General features: G+C 37.6%; 2 protein-coding genes across 2 annotated transcripts; both read right to left on the bottom strand.

Annotated features, from left to right (window-relative positions):
* Positions 1-10037: 10037 nt before the first annotated feature.
* Positions 10038-16302, bottom strand: LOC141406346 (ejaculatory bulb-specific protein 3-like). The gene is made up of 2 exons (XM_073991673.1): positions 16097-16302; positions 10038-10571 (listed from the first exon to the last, which is right to left on the bottom strand). The coding sequence occupies exons 1-2, from the start codon at positions 16154-16156 to the stop codon at positions 10143-10145; spliced, it is 489 nt and encodes a 162-aa protein (XP_073847774.1). The 5' UTR covers positions 16157-16302; the 3' UTR covers positions 10038-10142.
* A 4425-nt stretch (positions 16303-20727) lies between these two features.
* On the bottom strand, positions 20728-22464 carry LOC141405073 (ejaculatory bulb-specific protein 3-like). The gene has a single exon (XM_073989060.1). It carries the CDS (start codon positions 22363-22365, stop codon positions 21970-21972), a length of 396 nt encoding a protein of 131 aa, XP_073845161.1. The 5' UTR covers positions 22366-22464; the 3' UTR covers positions 20728-21969.
* Positions 22465-23926: the final 1462 nt, after the last annotated feature.

Genomic DNA, 23926 nt, shown 5'->3' with positions numbered 1-23926 from the left:
TAATCCGATCCTTTATTGATTTGTTGTCGCATTATTTATTATCCAGCTGAACCTTTTTAATACGTGGCGGTTTAATTCACGATCTAACAAACGACCTTATTTTACCCGCTTAGCTAGTCTATAAAGACTCCCTTCAGCTCGTCTATAAAGACTGCCTTCAGCTCGTCTATAAAGACTCCCTTCACCACGTCTATAAAGACTCCCTTCAGCTCGTCTATAAAGGCTCCCTTCAGCTCGTCTATAAAGACTCCCTTCAGCTCGTCTATAAAGACTCCCTTCAGCTCGTCTATAAAGACTCCCTTCAGCTCGTCTATAAAGACTCCCTTCAGCTCGTCTATAAAGACTCCCTTCACCACGTCTATAAAGACTCCCTTCAGCTCGTCTATAAAGACTTCCTTCACTACGTCTATAAAGACTCCCTTGACCTCGTCTATAAAGACTCCCTTCAGCTCGTCTATAAAGCCTCTCTTCAACTCGTCTATAAAGCCTCTCTTCAACTCGTCTATAAAGACTCCCTTCAGCTCGTCTATAAAGACTCCCTTCAGCTCGTCTATAAAGACTCCCATCAGCTCGTCTATAAAGACTCCCTTCAGCTCGTCTATAAAGACTCCCTTCAGCTCGTCTATAAAGACTCCCTTCAGCTCGTCTATAAAGACTGCCTTCAGCTCGTCTATAAAGACTCCCTTCACCACGTCTATAAAGACTCCCTTCAGCTCGTCTATAAAGACTTCCTTCACTACGTCTATAAAGACTCCCTTGACCTCGTCTATAAAGACTCCCTTCAGCTCGTCTATAAAGCCTCTCTTCAACTCGTCTATAAAGCCTCTCTTCAACTCGTCTATAAAGACTCCCTTCAGCTCGTCTATAAAGACTCCCTTCAGCTCGTCTATAAAGACTCCCTTCAGCTCGTCTATAAAGACTCCCTTCAGCTCGTCTATAAAGACTCCCTTCAGCTCGTCTATAAAGACTCCCTTCAGCTCGTCTATAAAGACTCCCTTCACCACGTCTATAAAGACTCCCTTCAGCTCGTCTATAAAGACTTCCTTCACTACGTCTATAAAGACTCCCTTGACCTCGTCTATAAAGACTCCCTTCAGCTCGTCTATAAAGCCTCTCTTCAACTCGTCTATAAAGCCTCTCTTCAACTCGTCTATAAAGACTCCCTTCAGCTCGTCTATAAAGACTCCCTTCAGCTCGTCTATAAAGACTCCCTTCAGCTCGTCTATAAAGACTCCCTTCAGCTCGTCTATAAAGACTCCCTTCAGCTCGTCTATAAAGACTCCCTTCAGCTCGTCTATAAAGACTCCCTTCACCACGTCTATAAAGACTCCCTTCAGCTCGTCTATAAAGACTTCCTTCACTACGTCTATAAAGACTCCCTTGACCTCGTCTATAAAGACTCCCTTCAGCTCGTCTATAAAGCCTCTCTTCAACTCGTCTATAAAGCCTCTCTTCAACTCGTCTATAAAGACTCCCTTCAGCTCGTCTATAAAGACTCCCTTCAGCTCGTCTATAAAGACTCCCTTCAGCTCGTCTATAAAGACTCCCTTCAGCTCGTCTATAAAGACTCCCTTCAGCTCGTCTATAAAGACTCCCTTCAGCTCGTCTATAAAGACTCCCTTCAGCTCGTCTATAAAGACTGCCTTCAGCTCGTCTATAAAGACTCCCTTCACCACGTCTATAAAGACTCCCTTCAGCTCGTCTATAAAGGCTCCCTTCAGCTCGTCTATAAAGACTCCCTTCAGCTCGTCTATAAAGACTCCCTTCAGCTCGTCTATAAAGACTCCCTTCAGCTCGTCTATAAAGACTCCCTTCAGCTCGTCTATAAAGACTCCCTTCAGCTCGTCTATAAAGACTCCCTTCAGCTCGTCTATAAAGACTCCCTTCAGCTCGTCTATAAAGACTCCCTTCACCACGTCTATAAAGACTCCCTTCAGCTCGTCTATAAAGACTTCCTTCACTACGTCTATAAAGACTCCCTTGACCTCGTCTATAAAGACTCCCTTCAGCTCGTCTATAAAGCCTCTCTTCAACTCGTCTATAAAGCCTCTCTTCAACTCGTCTATAAAGACTCCCTTCAGCTCGTCTATAAAGACTCCCTTCAGCTCGTCTACAAACACTTCCTTCAGCTCGTCTATAAAGCCTCCCTTCAGCTCGTCTGTAAAGACTAATTTCAGCTCGTCTATAAAGACTCCCTTCAGCTCGTATATAGAAAATCCCTTCAGCTCGTCTACAAACACTACCTTCAGCTCATGTATAAAGACTCCCTTCAGTTCGTCTATAGAAAATCCCTTCAGCTCGTCTATAAAGACTCCCTTCAGCTCGTCTATAAAGACTCCCTTCAGCTCGTCTATAAAGACTCCCTTCAGCTCGTCTATAAAGACTCCCTTCAGCTCGTCTACAAACACTTCCTTCAGCTCGTCTATAAAGCCTCCCTTCAGCTCGTCTGTAAAGACTAATTTCAGCTCGTCTATAAAGACTCCCTTCAGCTCGTATATAGAAAATCCCTTCAGCTCGTCTACAAACACTACCTTCAGCTCATGTATAAAGACTCCCTTCAGTTCGTCTATAGAAAATCCCTTCAGCTCGTCTATAAAGACTCCCTTCAGCTCGTCTATAAAGACTCCCTTCAGCTCGTCTATAAAGACTCCCTTCAGCTCGTCTATAAAGACTCCCTTCAGCTCGTCTATAAAGACTCCCTTCAGCTCGTCTATAAAGACTCCCTTCAGCTCGTCTATAAAGACTCCCTTCAGCTCGTCTATAAAGACTCCCTTCAGCTCGTCTATAAAGACTCCCTTCAGCTCGTCTATAAAGACTCCCTTCAGCTCGTCTATAAAGACTCCCTTCAGCTCGTCTATAAAGACTCCCTTCAGCTCGTCTATAAAGACTCCCTTCAGCTCGTCTATAAAGACTCCCTTCAGCTCGTCTATAAAGACTCCCTTCAGCTCGTCTATAAAGACTCCCTTCAGCTAGTCTATAAAGACTCCCTTCACCGCGTCTATAAAGACTCCCTTCACCACGTCTATAAAGACTCCCTCCAGCTCGTCTATAAAGACTCCCTTCACCACGTCTATAAAGACTCCCTTCAGCTCGTCTATAAAGACTCCCTTCATCACGTCTATAAAGACTCTCTTCAGCTCGTCTATCAAGACTCCCTTCAGCTCGTCTATAAAGACTCCCTTCAGCTCGTCTATCAAGACTCCCTTCAGCTAGTCTATAAAGACTCCCTTCACCGCGTCTATAAAGACTCCCTTCACCACGTCTATAAAGACTCCCTCCAGCTCGTCTATAAAGACTCCCTTCACCACGTCTATAAAGACTCCCTTCAGCTCGTCTATAAAGACTCCCTTCAGCTAGTCTATAAAGACTCCCTTCACCGCGTCTATAAAGACTCCCTTCACCACGTCTATAAAGACTCCCTCCAGCTCGTCTATAAAGACTCCCTTCACCACGTCTATAAAGACTCCCTTCAGCTCGTCTATAAAGACTCCCTTCATCACGTCTATAAAGACTCTCTTCAGCTCGTCTATCAAGACTCCCTTCAGCTCGTCTATAAAGACTCCCTTCAGCTCGTCTATCAAGACTCCCTTCAGCTAGTCTATAAAGACTCCCTTCACCACGTCTATAAAGACTCCCTTCACCACGTCTATAAAGACTCCCTTCAGCTCGTCCATAAAGACTCCCTTCAGCTCGTCTATCAAGACTCCCTTCAGCTCGTCTATAAAGACTCCCTTCAGCTCGTCTATCAAGACTCCCTTCAGCTAGTCTATAAAGACTCCCTTCACCACGTCTATAAAGACTCCCTTCACCACGTCTATAAAGACGCCCTTCAGCTCGTCTATAAAGACTCCCTTCAGCTCGTCTATAAAGACTCCCTTCAACTCGTCTATAAAGACTCCCTTCAGCTCGTCTATAAAGACTCCCTTCAGCTCGTCTATAAAGACTCCCTTCAACTCGTCTTTAAGACTCCCTTCAGCTCGTCTTTAAGACTCCCTTCAGCTCGTCTATAAAGACTCCCTTCAGCTAGTCTATAAAGACTCCCTTCACCACGTCTATAAAGACTCCCTTCACCACGTCTATAAAGACTCCCTTCACCACGTCTATAAAGACTCCCTTCAGCTCGTCTATAAAGACTCCCTTCAACTCGTCTTTAAGACTCCCTTCAGCTCGTCTTTAAGACTCCCTTCAGCTCGTCTATAAAGACTCCCTTCAGCTCGTCTATAAAGACTCCCTTCAACTCGTCTTTAAGACTCCCTTCAGCTCGTCTTTAAGACTCCCTTCAGCTTGTCTGTAAAGACTCCCTTCGGCTCGTCTATAAAGACTCCCTTCAGCTCGTCTATAAAGACTCCCTTCACCTCGTCTATTAGACTCCCTTCAGCTCGCCTATAAAGACTCCCTTCAGCTCGTCTATAAAGCCTCCCTACCAGGGTTTAAAATGCTAACGCCATATTAGCAAAAGCACCGAATATTTGCAGCTTTGCCTGCTAAAATTTCTTCGAAATATGTTTAGCAACAATGAACTACGGCAACATGTAGCAACAAATTTCACAAAAATATTGCTAGCGATGCTGATGCTACTTGATATTGTCGCTTTAATAAAAAAACATCGTACACGCATACTCATATTTTGCAGCACACGTGATCAACACATATCAGAAAAGTGAATAAGCAACAGAGTTTCAACGGCTTAGCCAGGTTTTCAGCAAACAATCGTTTCTGAGATCAGTGTTGCCAACTGTAAGGCGTTAAAAATCACAATATTATTAATTTTACTTTTTCGTTCTAAAACGGTGTTTACGCTAGAGCTTTTTGACGATTTATTTAACGTTTACGCTATGGAATTGACATTTGAAAACCAAAGCCAATGTGTTAAACCGGTTAAGTGCAAACGGGGTGTAAGGCCTTGTGATTTTTTGTTGAAGCCGGTTAATAAATATATTTTTTATACCCGTAATTTCTACGCGTAGTTATCTATGAGTTCATAGATATCCCCGTGTAAGCAAAATTTCATAATTTCAATCCATAGGTAACGTTACCGGGTCGAAAACGGCCGTGTTACTTACACCAAGGATTTTGCCTGGTGGATCGTTGGCAATGTGTTAAAAATTATAAAACACTTATATGTGGCAATGTTTTTACGAAATCATGAATGAAAATCACCAATGTTACCACGTGCTTTCAAAATTTACACGCCTCGGTAAATGGCACGTAGAAATTACCAAACACGTAGGTAAAGATAACTAATAGGTAGCTACCTACCCGGTTACCTAGGGCTAGAAATTACGGGCATTAATCAATAGTCTGCCTAATGTCTATGTATGTCGATAAAAAAATGAATGCGTAAGAAATGCTACCAAACTCTTATGCGTTTTTCAAATTATTTCGAAAACTAAAGTTTGGGTGTGTTTCAAACAGGCTGTTAAAAATAAAAATACATATATTTTCGACCATATGATGGATATTAATTAATATTAATAATTAAATATGTATCTTCTCTTAGTATAAGTATAAATAAATAAATCGCTTCTTTGACATTAAAATTCTACTTTTTTCATTTGCGCGTTGACAACATTAATCGGAAAAACATCCCCCAGTTGCTGATTTTATTCGACGAATGGTTAGCCGACTGCTAAATATGTAGCGTGGTTGTCGATTATGCCTGACGAAAAAAAGATTATGCGTCAAAAACGAAATAAGCAAAAATGTACAAAAATAAATATGCGTTCGGTTGCTTATTTAGCCGTGTGTGTGAATATTGTGTAGCAGTTGAAGTGTACAGCTAATGCTAATGTTTTTAGATGCTGGATTTTAAACCCTGCTCCCTACAGCTCGTCTAGAAAGCCTCCCTTCAGCTCGTCTATAAAGCCTCCCTTCACCTCGTCTATAAATACTCCCTTCAGCTAGTCTATAAAGACTCCCTTCAGCTCGTCTATAAAGACTCCCTTCAGCTCGTCTATAAAGACTCCATTCACCACGTCTATAAAGACTCCCTTCAGCTCGTCTATAAAGACTCCCTTCAGCTCGTCTATAAAGACTGCCTTCTGCTCATCTATAAAGACTCCCTTCAGCTCGTCTATAAAGACTCCCTTCAGCTAGTCTATGAAGACTCCCTTCAGTTCGTCTATAAACCTCCTTTCAGCTCGTCTATAAAGACTCCCTTCAGCTCGTCTATAAAGACTCCCTTCAGCTCGTCTATAAAGACTCCCTTCAGCTCGTCTATAAAGACTCCCTTCAGCTCGTCTATAAAGACGACCTACAGCTCGTCTATAAAGACTCCCTTCAGCTCGTCTATAAAGGCTCCCTTCAATTCGTCTATAAAGACTCCCTTCAGTTGGTCTATAAAGACCACCTTCACCTCGTCTATAAATACTCCCTTCAGCTCGTCTATAAAGACTCCCTTCAGCACGTCTATAAAGACTCCCTTCACCACGTTTATAAAGACTCCGTTCATCTCGTCTATAAAAACTCCGTTCAGCTCGTCTATAAAGACTCCCTTCAGCTCGTCTATAAAGACTCCCTTCAGCACGTTTATAAAGACTCCGTTCAGCTCGTCTATAAAGACTCCCTTCAGCTCGTCTATAAAGACGACCTACAGCTCGTCTATAAAGGCTCCCTTTAATTCGTCTATAAAGACTCCCTTCAGTTGGTCTATAAAGACCACCTTCACCTCGTCTATGAATACTCCCTTCAGCTCGTCTATAAAGACTCCCTTCAGCACGTCTATAAAGACTCCCTTCACCACGTTTATAAAGACTCCGTTCAGCTCGTCTATAAAGACGACCTACAGCTCGTCTATAAAGACGACCTACAGCTCGTCTATAAAGGCTCCCTTCAATTCGTCTATAAAGACTCCCTTCAGTTGGTCTATAAAGACCACCTTTACCTCGTCTATAAATACTCCCTTCAGCTCGTCTATAAAGACTCCCTTCAGCACGTCTATAAAGACTCCCTTCACCACGTTTATAAAGACTCCGTTCAGCTCGTCTATAAAGACTCCGTTCAGCTCGTCTATAAAGGCTCCCTTCAATTCGTCTATAAAGACTCCCTTCAGTTGGTCTATAAAGACCACCTTCACCTCGTCTATAAATACTCCCTTCAGCTCGTCTATAAAGACTCCCTTCAGCACGTCTATAAAGACTCCCTTCACCACGTTTATAAAGACTCCGTTCAGCTCGTCTATAAAGACTCCGTTCAGCTCGTCTATAAAGACTCCCTTCAGCTCGTCTATAAAAACTCCCTTCAGCTCTTCTATAAAGACTCCCTTCAGCTCGTCTATAAAGACTCCCTTCAGCTCGTCTATAAAGACTCCCTTCACCACGTCTATAAAGACTCCCTTCAGCTCGTCTATAAAGACTCCCTTCAGCTCGTCTATAAAGACTCCCTTCAGCTCGTCTATAAAGACTCCCTTCAGCTCGTCTATAAAGACTCCCTTCAGCTCGTCTATAAAGACTCCCTTCAGCTCGTCTATAAAGACTCCCTTCAGCTCGTCTATAAAGACTCCCTTCAGCTCGTCTATAAAGACTGCCTTCTGCTCATCTATAAAGACTCCCTTCAGCTCGTCTATAAAGACTGCCTTCTGCTCATCTATAAAGACTCCCTTCAGCTCGTCTATAAAGACTCCCTTCAGCTAGTCTATAAAGACTCCCTTCACCACGTTTATAAAGACTCCGTTCAGCTCGTCTATAAAGACTCCCTTCAGCTCTTCTATAAAGACTCCCTTCAGCTCGTCTATAAAGACTCCCTTCAGCTCGTCTAAAAAGACTCCCTTCACCACGTCTATAAAGACTCCCTTCAGCTCGTCTATAAAGACTCCCTTCAGCTCGTCTATAAAGACTCCCTTCAGCTCGTCTATAAAGACTCCCTTCAGCTCGTCTATAAAGACTCCCTTCAGCTCGTCTATAAAGACTCCCTTCAGCTCGTCTATAAAGACGACCTACAGCTCGTCTATAAAGGCTCCCTTCAATTCGTCTATAAAGACTCCCTTCAGTTGGTCTATAAAGACCACCTTCACCTCGTCTATAAATACTCCCTTCAGCTCGTCTATAAAGACTCCCTTCACCACGTTTATAAAGACTCCGTTCAGCTCGTCTATAAAGACTCCGTTCAGCTCGTCTATAAAGACGACCTACAGCTCGTCTATAAAGGCTCCCTTCAATTCGTCTATAAAGACTCCCTTCAGTTGGTCTATAAAGACCACCTTCACCTCGTCTATAAATACTCCCTTCAGCTCGTCTATAAAGACTCCCTTCAGCACGTCTATAAAGACTCCCTTCACCACGTTTATAAAGACTCCGTTCAGCTCGTCTATAAAGACGACCTACAGCTCGTCTATAAAGGCTCCCTTCAATTCGTCTATAAAGACTCCCTTCAGTTGGTCTATAAAGACCACCTTCACCTCGTCTATAAATACTCCCTTCAGCTCGTCTATAAAGACTCCCTTCAGCACGTCTATAAAGACTCCCTTCACCACGTTTATAGAGACTCCGTTCAGCTCGTCTATAAAGACTCCCTTCAGCTCTTCTATAAAGACTCCCTTCAGCTCGTCTATAAAGACTCCCTTCAGCTCGTCTATAAAGACTCCCTTCACCACGTCTATGAAGACTCCCTTCAGCTCGTCTATAAAGACTCCCTTCAGCTCGTCTATAAAGACTCCCTTCAGCTCGTCTATAAAGACTCCCTTCAGCTCGTCTATAAAGACTCCCTTCAGCTCGTCTATAAAGACTCCCTTTAGCTCGTCTATAAAGACTGCCTTCTGCTCATCTATAAAGACTCCCTTCAGCTCGTCTATAAAGACTCCCTTCAGCTAGTCTATGAAGACTCCCTTCAGTTCGTCTATAAAGACTCCCTTCAGCTCGTCTATAAAGACTCCCTTCAGCTCGTCCATAAAGACGACCTACAGCTCGTCTATAAAGACGACCTACAGCTCGTCTATAAAGACGACCTACAGCTCGTCTATAAAGACGACCTACAGCTCGTCTATAAAGGCTCCCTTCAATTCGTCTATAAAGACTCCCTTCAGTTGGTCTATAAAGACCACCTTCACCTCGTCTATAAATACTCCCTTCAGCTCGTCTATAAAGACTCCCTTCACCACGTTTATAAAGACTCCGTTCAGCTCGTCTATAAAGACTCCGTTCAGCTCGTCTATAAAGACTCCCTTCAGCTCGTCTATAAAGACGACCTACAGCTCGTCTATAAAGGCTCCCTTCAATTCGTCTATAAAGACTCCCTTCAGTTGGTCTATAAAGACCACCTTCACCTCGTCTATAAATACTCCCTTCAGCTCGTCTATAAAGACTCCCTTCAGCACGTCTATAAAGACTCCCTTCACCACGTTTATAAAGACTCCGTTCAGCTCGTCTATAAAGACTCCCTTCAGCTCGTCTATAAAGACGACCTACAGCTCGTCTATAAAGACGACCTACAGCTCGTCTATAAAGACGACCTACAGCTCGTCTATAAAGGCTCCCTTCAATTCGTCTATAAAGACTCCCTTCAGTTGGTCTATAAAGACCACCTTCACCTCGTCTATAAATACTCCCTTCAGCTCGTCTATAAAGACTCCCTTCAGCACGTCTATAAAGACTCCCTTCACCACGTTTATAAATACTCCCTTCAGCTCGTCTATAAAGACTCCCTTCAGCTCGTCTATAAAGACGACCTACAGCTCGTCTATAAAGGCTCCCTTCAATTCGTCTATAAAGACTCCCTTCAGTTGGTCTATAAAGACCACCTTCACCTCGTCTATAAATACTCCCTTCAGCTCGTCTATAAAGACTCCCTTCAGCACGTCTATAAAGACTCCCTTCACCACGTTTATAAAGACTCCGTTCAGCTCGTCTATAAAGACTCCCTTCAGCTCGTCTATAAAGACTCCCTTCAGCTCTTCTATAAAGACTCCTTTCGCCTGGTTTATAAAGACTCCCTTCGATTTATCTATAATGAGATTAAACTCCACTCAAATTAATGAGGAATTTGCAGAAAACCAGTTTCGTGTGCCAGTGTAAATAAGTTTAAAAATTCATTTTCATTGATCAACAGTTCTATTTATTTAATAGGTATAAAATAGACAATAACAATATTTTAATAAGTTAATAACATTTATCCAATTTTCGTCAAACCAAAGACACAACATTCTCTTTTTAAAGTTTAACACCACGTTCCTCAGCTAAAGCCTTATACTTCTGATAGTAGATACCTTTAGGATCATATTTAGCCTGCAAAGCATTCCAGGCTTCACGTTTATTCTCAATAACATAGCGGGCAACTTTTTCGGCACCCTGTTTTTGTTTTTCACTGCATTTGCTGCATTCCGTTTGCAGAGCATCCGGTAAAATCTTCTTAAGTTCGCGGCCCTCTTGGGTACAAATTCCCTTGTCCATTAAGCAGTTGAAAAAATTATTAAAGAGGCGATCGGAATTTAAGATTTTGTCCAAATCGATGTTATCATATTTGTTGGTGTATTTGTCCTGGGGCATGGCCAGAGAGCAGGAAACAAAGGCGACAGCAAGGGCAATAATTACGAATTTCATTGTGGGGAACGTTTGTTGGTTCTTTGTATTAAAATTGAGCTGAAAGAAAAAGGGTTAAAAGGAAGAGAGTTATTAAATAATGTTTACGAATTATGATATATTTTATATAAAGGATTTATTTGTCCACTTTCTTATAATTAATTTTTAAAGATTTTTGTCGATAACCAAAAAAATCAATTAGGGCCATTATTATATGTGTTCTTTTACTATCTGATGAATTTGAAAACGCAAAATAATCCAATTTGGAGGCATTAAAAATATAATTTTTACATGCCAAGAAGCTCCTAGGAATTCAATCATCAGTTTTAACTTTAAGTTAACCGGAACGCTATAAATCTGTTCATTAAATCCAAACTATAAGAAAAGAAGACATGTAATAATGGGTGTTAGACTTTTAAAATTTTAATATTTTACAAGTGTGAAAATTTACTATATTTTAAATGATTTCGCTAATGTATACACGATGTCCTTTGTAGAGGAAAAATTATTAGAAGAATATCCTACAATATCGATTTAATTCACTTTTTGGTGTGGTTCAAAATATGGCGCCGTGTAACCTTTTTATAGGTCGTTGTTAACACTTCTTTATATTTAAATTTATTATTTTTATTTTTTTTTTTTAATTATTAAATATTTCTATATTTTATTCTTACATTTTTAATAGGTTTCTTTAAACCTCACGAAATGGATTGTATTAAAAGACTAATTTCTCAGATGATTCTGGTTGTCTTATATATTCAAAGATGAGGGTTCAGCATAATTGGCTAAATCATTTCCCGAAATGTTTGCTAAATGCAAAACTAAACAAACATTCATTCATTATTCTATTTAGATACAAATTATGCCAAAAAAAAAAACATTGTAAGTACATCTCCATACAATGTCCGGTAGGTAGCTTAGACCGGGACAATGCTGGTTACTGTTGTCGTTAAACCAGTAAATGAAGAGCATCATCCGAACTCAATTGCGTCAATTGTAAATCGCCAAAAAAAGAAGAATTGACCTCAATTATTACGTTAAGTGATTTTTTTGAAATGCAAATATTTTTGTAGATTGATTGTTTATAGGATCCTTTTTAAATATTTAAAAATTAATTTGCAAAAATTGCACTTATTTTACAAAAAATATACAAAGCAATGCTCGAACTCACTTTTGGTTCTGCTCAAAACATTTGCAACTGAGAAAATTTGATTCAAAATCTGAAGAAATTATTTTTGTTTTGATAATTATTGTGAATTAAACCTTTTATTTATTATCTGGAGACATCTTAAAGTAAACCAGTTAACTAAATCAATTAATATATCCTGTGGAATCCTGTGCTCTAAGGATAATTGTTAAATACCAAGGTTTTATTCGATATTTAGTAGCCTAGAGTCCAGAGTAGAGTCCCGGGACCTCCTATATGAATTTAGATTACTTAAGTTGATCGGGTCCGATAAGAACATAAGCATATTTGCAAAAAATTACTAGTTTTACGTGGTTATATATACGTTTAGAAGCGGTATTATGTCAAAACATCCTGTTATACGACACTTCTGGAGTGTACATGGTGCGATTTTGACATGCTATCTTTCCGGTTAGTTCTTGGATCTGTTAAATATCTCGACCTCATGCATCCTGTACCATTTCTGTCCATAAAAATATCTCTAGGGCAATATAAAACACCTCCTACATTTTGGGTCAACTTGTTCGTATACGGGGACAAATTTTATTGTCCTTCGTTCTGGTGATCAACAAAATTTTTTCAAGTCATATAACTTAAAAATTGATTTAAATCGAAGAGAAGTACTCGGTTTCACTACTCCAAAAATATAACCACACATTTTGTTGGTAATTTCTATGAAAAATTCCATTTTTCCTGGAAATTACTGTTTTCCCAAAATTTGCCTATTTTGGTATACCGGTATCCTTGGTATGTATCGGAGGTGTTTGTATAGATTTATCGGTGTCAAGTCTTTTTTTAACATCTGTTGATGACCTCTGAGAGATCTGCTTAATAATCTGTATATATAAAAATGGTGTAAAAAATGTATAGTAATTCATAAAATGAGAACGGATAGGCCGATTTCTGTAAAATTTTTTGTCAGTTATTCGTATTTTCGAGGAGAAGGTCTTTACGGAAGAAAATTTTGGAAAATCTCTCTGGAAAAGTCGGAAAATTGGAAAAATCGAAAATTGAGTTTTTGTATGAAATTTTATTCCTTAATAGCGAGACGAAGTTCGCCGGGTCCGCTAGTAATATATAATTATTTGATCATTCCCTGCAGTAGATGTTGTTGTCCTCGCATCTCCTTCCCATCTTATGGCGATTTTAGTTCTTTTAACGCGGTATCCAGATCTGTTTTAGATATTGTGATGTTCATATGTTTATTTTTGGACCTCGTTGGATCCACAATTTTCAAAAATTACCATTTTAGCAAAGCATTGATAAAAATTTCTGGTCATAATTTAAGTTTTTCTTAAAAAATTAGACATGTCTTGTTTTCGGCATGCTTGTCTATCAGAAGTAAACATATGTGGGATAAAATGTACTCCTCATGAAAGCTTTTTGTCCCCTTCTTCTGATTAAAAACAATTTGATGCCAATCAATACAAAAAAACTCGTCAAAAAAACTAATAGATATTCGTAACACGGAGTTGCAAATGTTTTGAGCGGGCAAAAACATGTGTTCCACCGATATTTCACACATTTTTGAAACAAAAGTGTTCATAACTGAATAATCCTTTTTAAATCTTGAAAATATGGTCAATAAAAAATCAAATAACAAAAACAAACATATTTCAAAACTCAAAATGTCCCTAAAAATAGACTGAATGTGATATAGGCATCTTAGTTGCAAATGTTTTGAGCAGCACTGTATGTTTACAGTATGCGTCAAATAATTCCTCATAAATAGGGTTAAGTCGGCAAAAAAAAACTATAATACAACCCAGCGAAAAAATTTAAATTCGTTTAATGTAAAGTTGTGATTTCACTGCATGCCTCGATGTAGCCGTGAATAATTCGATCCGTTCGTTACTCCTATTGAGCAACAACAACAACATTGTTCCACAACATCCCATACGGGACAAGGGAGACTTCTCTCATATCAATGAGTGCACCCTGATTCATATTTAGCTCAATGATATGGGACCTACTGTTTATCGCCGAGTCCGAACGGCGTGTCTTAAGACACCACTTGTGGAGAAGTTTTTCAAGGCTGAAATACTCAGGAAATGTCGCCAACATTACTGAGGGGTATTTTGCCACCGTTGAAAAATGTTTGATGTTGCTTGGCCGGGGAATCGAACCCCCGACCTTCTGCGTGCAAGGCGGGCGTGCATACCATTGCACCACGGTGGCACTCCTATTGAGCAAAACATAGAATTCTCCGCATATATGTATGTATGTATGTATGTATTTGTTCGGCCAATTTGTGCAAAACTAACAAAACTTCTGGATGAGTACTAGCGGTGTGAAAAAAGACAAACCGTTGATTCATTCATTAGCCAAGGTTAAAAGCTCATTGATGTTCAAAGAGGATAAGAACTTCTATAAACTGCAAATTGAGAGCAAGGGCTGCATTGGTTACTCGGCAAACATGGTGGTGAATATTTGAAACTTGTCCTCAATCTATCGTTTGCCACTCTTACCAGATGCCTAGTGCTTGGTTTACATTCAGAGTCGTTTCCTGATTTCGAAGGTGTTTCGTGATTTCGCGCGGAATCAAGTAAAATTTATCATGATTTCGCATACAAAAATGAAATCAACTCATTTCGTGATTTCAGCGAAATCAACATCAAAATCACACTACTCATGATGTACAACCCTGTTTTTGCCTAAAAAGTACCAAAAGTTGCAACACCTTTCACGTATCACAATAAACAAAGTAGATGTTCAATTGCTGCAACAAAAAGTTTTAGTAACAAAATTTGTAAACAATTTGAAAAAATATTAAATTACTTTTGCTCTGTTCCAGAACCTGCATGAAGCTACTATTTTTTACTACGATAACATTTTTTCCTTTATGTTATCGAAAAGGATAGTAAGAATTAGTAGATTCTTGCAGTACTGGAACATACCATTTGTTACAACGCTATTTTTTCATTGTGTTCCCGTACTTTTTTTTTAATGGCAATGATAGAAAAAAGAGCGAATTGTCAAAAATTGTTTTTCCATATGAATTTGTTAAAAAATATGGGAACCGTAAAATGACTCAAATTTCAAAAACTCCAGTAGAAATGTCAAAATCAAAGTTTTCAGATGCCAATAAACATGCTGCTAGTTTCTCCTAGGACACATTTGTATAGTAGACAATAGAAAAGAGAAGTGCAAGTCTCGCTAGTTATCGGAGTACGGGAACACTTTTTTAGCACTAAACGGGGAAACTACTGCAAGTTTATATTACACTGTTCAACATTTTTAAGGTGATCTTGTGCAAACAATTCGATCTGAGGATTTTTTGAAAGTACTGACCCAAACGACAAGAAACCCAAGTTGGGTTTTGTTGTGTCAGATCCAGCTCGGATTTTATGGCCCCATCTAAACATGGTTAAATATTGAATTTTTAAAGAAATTCGGGGCTATATCTCTGAAACCAATGCGAATCTTCTTCTGACCTCTGAAGCAAATTTGTAGATAAGGACAGGGATAAAATATATGGAGGAATAATGAACTCGAAAAACTACATTTATTGCCCCAAATGTCAAAATACATGCAAAAATTCCACAATTTTTATACATTTCGCACCGTATCTCCAAAACCGTTAATTTTTTCAGAATATTTTCTTTGGAACAATATTCCCTGGAATGTAATACACAACTCTTCAGAACATGTCATTGTTGTAAAATGCCTCTATGCCGTTGTTTTCAGTACATTTTTCAACGACGATTTAATAATGTGGTGAAATCCGAAATGCGAGAATAAACCGTTGCACAGTGGATCCACCCATTGGCCAAAAATAAAAAAATTAATGTCAAAATTTTGGTACAACATCTGGCAACTCTGACAGCTATGACATGTACCTTTTTAAAAATATATTAATTTTTGTTTCATTCGAACGCGATCTTCTTAAGAATAGCTTCAAAAGTCGGAACATTTGACTAATAATTTTTTGTTAGGAATACAACCTATATTTTAAGTGCAAGTAAATATATCAAAATATCGCGAAACTAATACGTATAGCAAAACATTATAGTGGATTGTGAGGGCGGAGGTAATAGCTTAATTTTCATTAAAAATAGTGTTTTAGCGTGTTGTGGAATTCTAGTTAGCTGCATATTTTCTTGATGTATTTTGACCACGTACATTAACATAATTGGTACCAGTGGCAAGATGAAGAAATTTTCTTTTAAATTTGTGTTACGTTGGCGGTACGTGACATCCAGGAAGAACGCTATAAGATCTATATTAAAAATTTTACCAATTTTCAGACAAAAATTTTGATTTGTTTAATCCGCTAAATTGGTTGGATTTTATGTTGTTTTGGAGATTGTTTTGTTTCCCCAAGTCTATTTTTGCATCATAAGATAATCGGGACCTTTGTTCATGTCATTTGGTATTAACAGAATAAAACAATTCTTACCGTATACCCCCTCCAGAGGGGAGAGGGGGAGAATGTTACGCTCATGGTTTCATAAAACATTCTTCGCAGCAACACAAAGCTGTAACCTGCGCATTAGCTTGATATTTACTTGGGAAATATTTTTGGCCACTTTCTCCATACAAGTGGATCCACTGTGCGTTGGTGTGAACTGTGTTTGAAATACGTGTTGTAAAAGGTATGATGCAAAATACCGCTGAAAAAACATGAAGTAAGCATTTTAGAGTTTCAGAATGTTCTAAAGAATTGTTGAGAACTTTATTTGGAAGATTTTTGCAAATGTTACTTGGATCAACTCCTAATAGTTTAACTGATACTGACCATAAATTCAGCAATTATGTCAAATGTTCTATATTTTATGGATTTTGATACCCTAGAATGAGTTTTTCTTATGTAGTCTGTTTAAAATATAAGTTGTACTAGTTTAGGGCTACAATATTGCCAAAGACAGCAAGGCCAAATTCCTAATCGTTTCTGAGATAAAGGCCCGATAAATGCAAAAAACTGTAGTTTTAGCCCGGTTTAGATGAGGCCATAAAATCCGAACTGGATCAATATGTACTTTCAAAAAATGCATACTAGAAGTTGTTTGCATTTTCAGTGTTGCATAGTGTTATTCTAAAACTAACTACAAATTTGTTGAAAAGTCATCTATAGATCAACCAAATTGAAAACTAAAAAAATGGAGAACTATCTCCGCATTACTATTTTTAAACTATTTATGTCCCCGCAGGGTACATGTGCGAAGATCTCTTGAATGTGTGTGTGTGTTGTACACAGAAAAAAAAGCCACCCAGAAAATTTTGATTAAAAGCTTTATCACCATATTTTTGTCGAATGGCGATAAAATATTACGAATATATAGGGAAAATGTTTATCAAACATGAAAATGTTACTAAAAAGCGATCAATAAACGATTTCAAACAAATAATTTATTGAAATTTGTTTATGGTTATTAATAAATTTCTGTAGTTAAAATGGTTTTCAAGGTTTGTCGCATGTTCTCGCTCTCAAGAGCGAGAGAAACAAAATTTTTTGGGCATAAAGAGAGTGCTACAACAATGTCCTGTGTTTTTTTCTTGAGATGTGAGTGTCGTTGCTATGTATATTTCAAAGCATGGTCATGGAATTTTGGCGGCATGAAGGGATGGAGCGTTTGTGTGGCATTTGGCTTGTTTATTTATTTATGAACCTAACAAACGAAGAGGGAAAGAAAAAAACGGTACGAGTTCTCATGTTTTTTTCTGCTTAGTGGTTTAGGAAGGCAGATAACATTTTTTAACCATCAGTTTGGTTTATTTTGGCAGTTCCTTTAAAGCAGTCGTGGTATGTGGATCGGTAGTGCATAAATCTGTGTTTGTGTGTTTTCTTAAAGTAAAGGTGCTTTTCAAGTAAATTAAATGGCCAATACATTTTATAATTGAATTCATGAATATGAAAAAGGGTAATAAGAATATTTTATTGGACAAAGAAGCAACCGCATGTGATATTGGTAATAACATCAAAACATTTTATATATTTGAAATATATATGGATGTACTATTTCTCACATTACAGATACCCATTTTCCGCTGATGATTTTCAAGGTGGCAGAAGAATGTGTTTTATTTCACAACTTTCAATAATGTTCCCTTTTTTATATTTAAAAGTGATTTATTTGTTTTCTTATATTAAAATTAATGTGTGGCACTAAATAATTATGTACTTCTGTTATTAATTATTCCATTCCGTTTTTCTTTCTTTCATCTGTTATTTTTTACAGTGAACGGAAACAAACAAAACGATTCCCGTACCAATCACACAAAGCCACAAACTTTTCAGCTTCTCTGAATCGTTTCATGCTCACAACCAAAACAAAAACACAAACTTTTCAACGTAAAAAGATAGAAACCGTACGATTGCTGAATTGTAACTTCGGCTATTTCTTGCTGAGTTGTTTCATTCACCACCGAAACAAAAAGTATTTTTGGGAAACGTTTCCCGTGCGTATTGTCAATGACACACTCAGACACACGCACATGTGATTGCTTAACAACCCTATATGTTAGCATCAGCATATCACAGTGAATTTTATCAACCACCAATCAGCATACCACAGTGAACTTTATCAACCACCAAACGTATTTGTTTTATTCACATGTGTTTAGTACTATTCCGTTTTCTATCTGCTCTTGTGGAGTTGAGTACTTTTCGCTTTTCGTTTTGTTTGCACTCACGAATGTAAACAAAACAAAACTAAACAGCGAGCTCGGCCAACGTGGGTTATGTTTGGTTTTGTATTGTTCCTATTGAAAATACGAAACGAAACGATTGGAAATGTTATTTAAAGTATTTTTACGTACGCTGATTTTTTATGTACCTATGCGTCTGGTGTTGCTTTTGTACTTGGCATTTCAAATAAATAAATAACCACGACCATTTATAAATGTGTGTATGTATCTTTTTCTGTGGCGTTTGGGTTTGTATTTAACAAAAAAACAACAAAATAATTGTAAATATGAATACTTTTTTTATTGATTGGAAAAAATGCATTCAACAATTTTTTTAATCAAAAAAATATTTTGTTTTTATCAAGCAAAATGTGGAATATTTTGATAAATATTTTTGTCAATATGTGAAATGTTTTATCAGTTCAAAATAAAAAAATCGATAAATATTTTAATCAATATTACAATTTTATTTTATCAACATGTATTTTTACTTTGTGATCAAAAAATTTTATCGAATTTTGTCAATATGACAATTTTTTTATTGCCGGAAAATCGATAAATTTTTGGTTGAATCTTTGAATTTCTTTACCAAATGGCTACAATTTTTTTTCTGTGTACGCTTAGTGCGTATTTGTGTGCTTGTCACACTGCTAAATTTGTGGTGTTCTAAAAGCTACCAGACCGTCTAGAAATCTCGGCAACCAGAGGCGAATGGAATACAATTGTGTTTTAGACGTAAAACTGAACAATCGGTTAAAGGAAGCTGCGTGCTTAAATGAGAAGGAACAAGTAAAAAGTATCCATCGGCTTTGCCGACAGAGATATATCCTCAGCCTATGTGAATTGGAACTTTTATCTACGGACAGATCGAATGTATTTATGGTCCTTTCAGTATTATATTGCACTTTTTGGACATTTGAACTTGCCGACAAAAATGTGGATTAGGATTAAATTTCAAAAGTTTTGCGGAGGAGGGAATGGACCGACATAGTATATAAGTGGAAAGTGGATCTTATTTTGAGAGTTATATCTTTTCGATAGATATCGCTCGCACTAGTCATTTCAGTGGGTTATCGTATACCTGTTGGACCAGTATGCCAGGAAGCATGGACTTGTCCACGGAAAACATAATGTGGCTGTACATCATCGGTTTAAACTTTCAAAGGATCTTCGAACATACCCTAAACTGCACTTGGACACAAATGTTGAACTTTTGTGGGGGAGGTATCCTAAGGAGAGGACCGATGTGGGCAATTTTAGAAGTTAAACTAAGTTTGGACAAATATGACGAAAGCCAAATTTTGGATCAAATCGGTCTATCATTTCGAGAGTTATTGTACTCTCCAACTACTACATATGGTGCCATAGGGTTTTTTTACAACTTTCGGACTGTTTTCCCAAGAAGTATGGACTTGCCACTGAAAAAAACTTTTACCGTTGTAATTAAGACAGCGATTGCAAGTTGCTTCAACAGAAATCAAAGTTAGTAAAGAGCAGGTTTTAAAGTGAAGTTATCCGAAATTTTGTGTGGGTGGTACCCGAAGGAACGGGCAAATATAGTCCATATTCAAACCTGATCTATATCTGGTAGATATATTAGGATGCGTAAAGTATGGACCAAATCGTCCATATTGGAACCTCATCTAAGTTTGGTAGAATTTTCACGATGTTCAAACTATGGACCAAATCGGTTATTTCCTTCAAGAGTTATCGTGCGCACAAATTTTCCGAACATTTTCCAAATTTTTTGGGGGAGGTACCGGAATTAGTGGACCGATATTACCCATCTTCGAACTTAAACTAAGTTTAGACAAAATACTGCGAATACCCAATTTTCGACTAAATCGGTTCATCCGTTCGAGAGTTATCGTGCGCACCAGCCAGACAGAAGGACGGGTTGCTAAATCGACTCCAAATCGTCTGAAACACATTTCGTCCAAACATACTTGGGGTCTAAAACCATTATTTCGATGAGGCACATTTTGCACGTATGCAGCATAAATGCTGAGGGTATAAGTTCAATAAAGTAAATAAATCATTGTAGAAACGTAAGACGAACCCTGTTTTATTTCGAATAAATCGTATCGGGAAATAAAACAACGTCTACACGGAGATTAGTTAAATCTAATACCGTAATAATATTTTACTTATTTACAAAGAATTTTATTCTTTCCTTACTGTTTTTTTACAGTCATATGCTGAAGGTCTTAAACTGTTCATTTTTACTTGTTTAGAAAGAAACCTTGATTATTATTTTTTAAAGATATCGATGTCAATGTATCCAAAATTCAATGTCATCAAATTAAATTTGGATTAAAAGTAGGCCTTTGAAATATTGTTGTTTTGCTACCTCCAACTTTATATTACTCACCTTAACAAAGTCGTCCCAAGCAAATAACTTAATTCATTCTAAAAAAGTAAATATATTCCACTTTGGTTTCTAAAATATTGTATAAATAATAATAATAAAATTATTCAATTGCGAGATACAATAAAATATATATGTATCTAATAATATATAAAATAAAGCAATTAGTAAATGTTGCAACTTTGACTTTGAATACTAATTTTAAACAAAATCAAACAAACTGGAATCAGATGCAAGTTTAGGAAATAAATATACATAGAAAAAGAATTGTGTGGAAAATAATTATACCCTATACCACAATGTGGAAAAGGGTATAATAAGTTTGTTTTCCCAAAAATTCATGTAACGCCGCGAAATATTCGTCGTAGACCCCTCATGTGGTATACCAAACTTCATATCTCGACGAGATAAAGCGATTTAGCGATGTGTGTCCGTCCGTCCGTCCGTCTGTCCGTCCATTAAAAATTGTAATCAAGCTAGAGGCCGCAATTATGGACCGATTGTCACGAAATTTAGTATGGAGGTCGGGTTTGGACCAGAATAGAACTGATTAGTTTTTGGCGATGATCGTGAAATGTTAAAGGGATGAAATGGACCAAAAACAAAATTTTTGCTCGATTTTGTAGCCGCTCTGTAGGTCGCAATAATAGTCCGATCGGCGCGAAATTTTAAACGTAGTTTTGGTTTGAGATGAAGAAGTAGCGTGCAAGTCAACGGTATGATCGGATAATATTTAGCGGGTTAAATTGATCAAAACTTTTGTGTATACATTTAAATAAAAGTTATCATTTATCAAAAGCTAGCCCGGAAAGCTAGTGCACAGGGATAGTGGTATAGGGTATCACATGGTCGGCCCCGTCCGACTATAGTCTGTTCTTACTTGTTTTACATAACTTTGACAAATTTATAACAATTAATCCTTGCAAAGGATATTTTGTGTTTCAAATTCACTGGCCGACGAATATGATACAACAGCATACCAAAAATGATTTCAAGGAAAGGAATACGAAATATGTAAAATAATATATTTACTTATATTAGTTTATTTGGAAACATGTATCCGAACTTAAGGCGGAGACACTTAAGCGGTTGGCTTTCTTGGTTAAGTTATTTCCGGTAAAAGTTTATAGAAAAACCGATGCAAATTAGAAATATGCTCAGCTTTGCCTCTTAATCTTTTACCAAAAATAACTGAAAGAAGAAAGTCAGCCTTTACAACTTTTTATTATTTTCTACTTCAATTGCACGAGAAGTTACATTGAATAATTGAAAATCATTTACAATTTTATGCCCCGCTTCAAAGCCTCATCCTTATATTTGTTATAGTAGACCCGTTGAGGATCATATTTAGCCTGCAACGCCTTCCATTCCTCTGGTTTTTTGTCAATAATAAAGCGTATAACTTTATCAGCATTGGCTCGCTGTTTGTCATTACATTTACGGCATTCGGTACTTAAAGCATCGGGTAATATCCTCTTCAATTCACGGCCATCCGGGGTACACGCGCCCTTATCAATCAAACATTTGTAATAATGATTAAAAAGACGATCCGATTTTAAAATTTCATCAATATCAATATTATCATATTTCGTTGTATATTTCTCTTCATCGGGACGGGCCAATGTCAGGGCGACGCAGCAGTATACAATTAACACAAGGATCGGGAGATTCATTTTTTTTTTTTATTATTTTTAATTTTATTTTTAATATTAAAAAAATCACCTTTTTAGAACAGTCAATAACTGTTATTGTACGACTAGTCGCTGCCAAGATTCTTGCCAACTATTTATATGTTATTGGCCAAGTTTGCAGTTGATCAATTGCAGGCCTCCAACACACCCACATTGCACTTTTAATTGCAGTTTTCAGTTCAGGCTTTGCATTTTAATTTTACTTATAACTGTACCTCAGGCCTAGTGATGTTCGCTTCATGAAACTGTTTTAACATATTTATTATCAAATTATTTATTTAATTGATTAATGGGAATTTATTTGCAAGTGATCTATCCAACTTGTCATGTGATTCAAGGTCAAGTTAGGCTGTAATAGCTGTGTTCCTTTACTTACCTGAGGTTACCATTTTTACCATTTGTTACCATTTTTAACCTGCAAAGCGTTCCTTAACACCAGCCAAGATCACCCATATACGTTAACGTGACTGCAACAACAACATAAGTTCTCTTTATTCTCATCTGCCGTGGTTTAGCAAAGGAAAGATTTTCTCAGAGAGACTAATGCACAAATATTTTGAGCACCAATGCTTAACACCAAAAAGTGGTAAAACTGGCAGCAATTTTTAAGAGAGTGAGAGAGGAGAGAGCACATAAGCCTTTCTCTTCTACCACAGGCTATCAGACAATTTTCTGCAGGTAAAAAATTGTGGAACTGATTTTTCGACTTTCGTTTGACGATTATTTCACAATGAAGAAAAAAAAATGAACGAAAAACAGAAGAAAAATTCGAGCGCTGACAAAACAAAATTAAAAACTGTGAAATAAAAGAAGAAAATTGAATTTTTATGTTTCTTTTTGACATTGCTACCAGATCTACCATTTTTTCGTTCCTTTACTTTTCTGGTAAAACTGGCCATGAGAGAGCAATTTTGACAGTTTTCTCTTTTACCATTAAAAAAGTAAAGGAACAAAGCTAATGTTACTCTAGTTTATAGTATTTTTCCATAGGGCTTTCTTTAACATACATACATATTTCCCATGAACATTCCCCAATGGACAAAAGAGACTTCTCTCATATCAATGAGTGGAAATCGATTCATATTAGCTGAATGATATGGGATCTCCTTTTTATCGCCCAGTCCGAATGGCGTATTTATCGACGCTCAGGAAACGTAAGTGGTCATTGGTCACGCTGAGTATTGTTTAAGAAATAATATGGAGATGATAATATTTGAGTTGTTGAAGAAGAAACCTGGAGGGTCGCGTTTACTTTCCAATCTAATTTCTCTCTATCAAAAACCAGCAATTTCGGTTAGATAACTTGGCTAAAACCTTCAAAGTTCCGAAAAACGGAAGGCAAGTTATATGGGGACTATCTTAAAACGTAGACCTATACCAACAATTCTCATCAAGAATGTTTTGCCTTCCCAACAAAGGCTACACGGAGGAAAAAAGGCCTCTCTAACATATGCCCCAAACATATTTTGCAGAAAACATATAGTTGGGTCCTGCAAACAAATTATATGTTTGGGTGCAAAAGCCACAAAAAAACAAACACATG

Source organism: Musca autumnalis, unplaced genomic scaffold (assembly GCF_047663935.1).
Source record: "Musca autumnalis isolate F117 unplaced genomic scaffold, ASM4766393v1 scaffold_5, whole genome shotgun sequence".
NCBI classification, from domain to species: Eukaryota; Metazoa; Arthropoda; class Insecta; order Diptera; family Muscidae; genus Musca; species Musca autumnalis.
Note: the sequence above shows the minus strand (reverse complement) of the source record. Positions and strands in the feature narration are given on the sequence as shown.

Coding starts and splice junctions, on each gene's coding strand:
- LOC141405073 (XM_073989060.1), bottom strand. CDS start 22,365: ATGAATCTCCCGATCCTTGTGTTAATTGTATACTGCTGCGTCGCCCTG.
- LOC141406346 (XM_073991673.1), bottom strand. CDS start 16,156: ATGTTTTATGAAACCATGAGCGTAACATTCTCCCCCTCTCCCCTCTGG. Junction 10,572..16,096: donor CCCTCTGGAGGGGGTATACG/GTAAGAATTGTT, acceptor TTTTTCTTTCAG/CTCAATTTTAATACAAAGAA.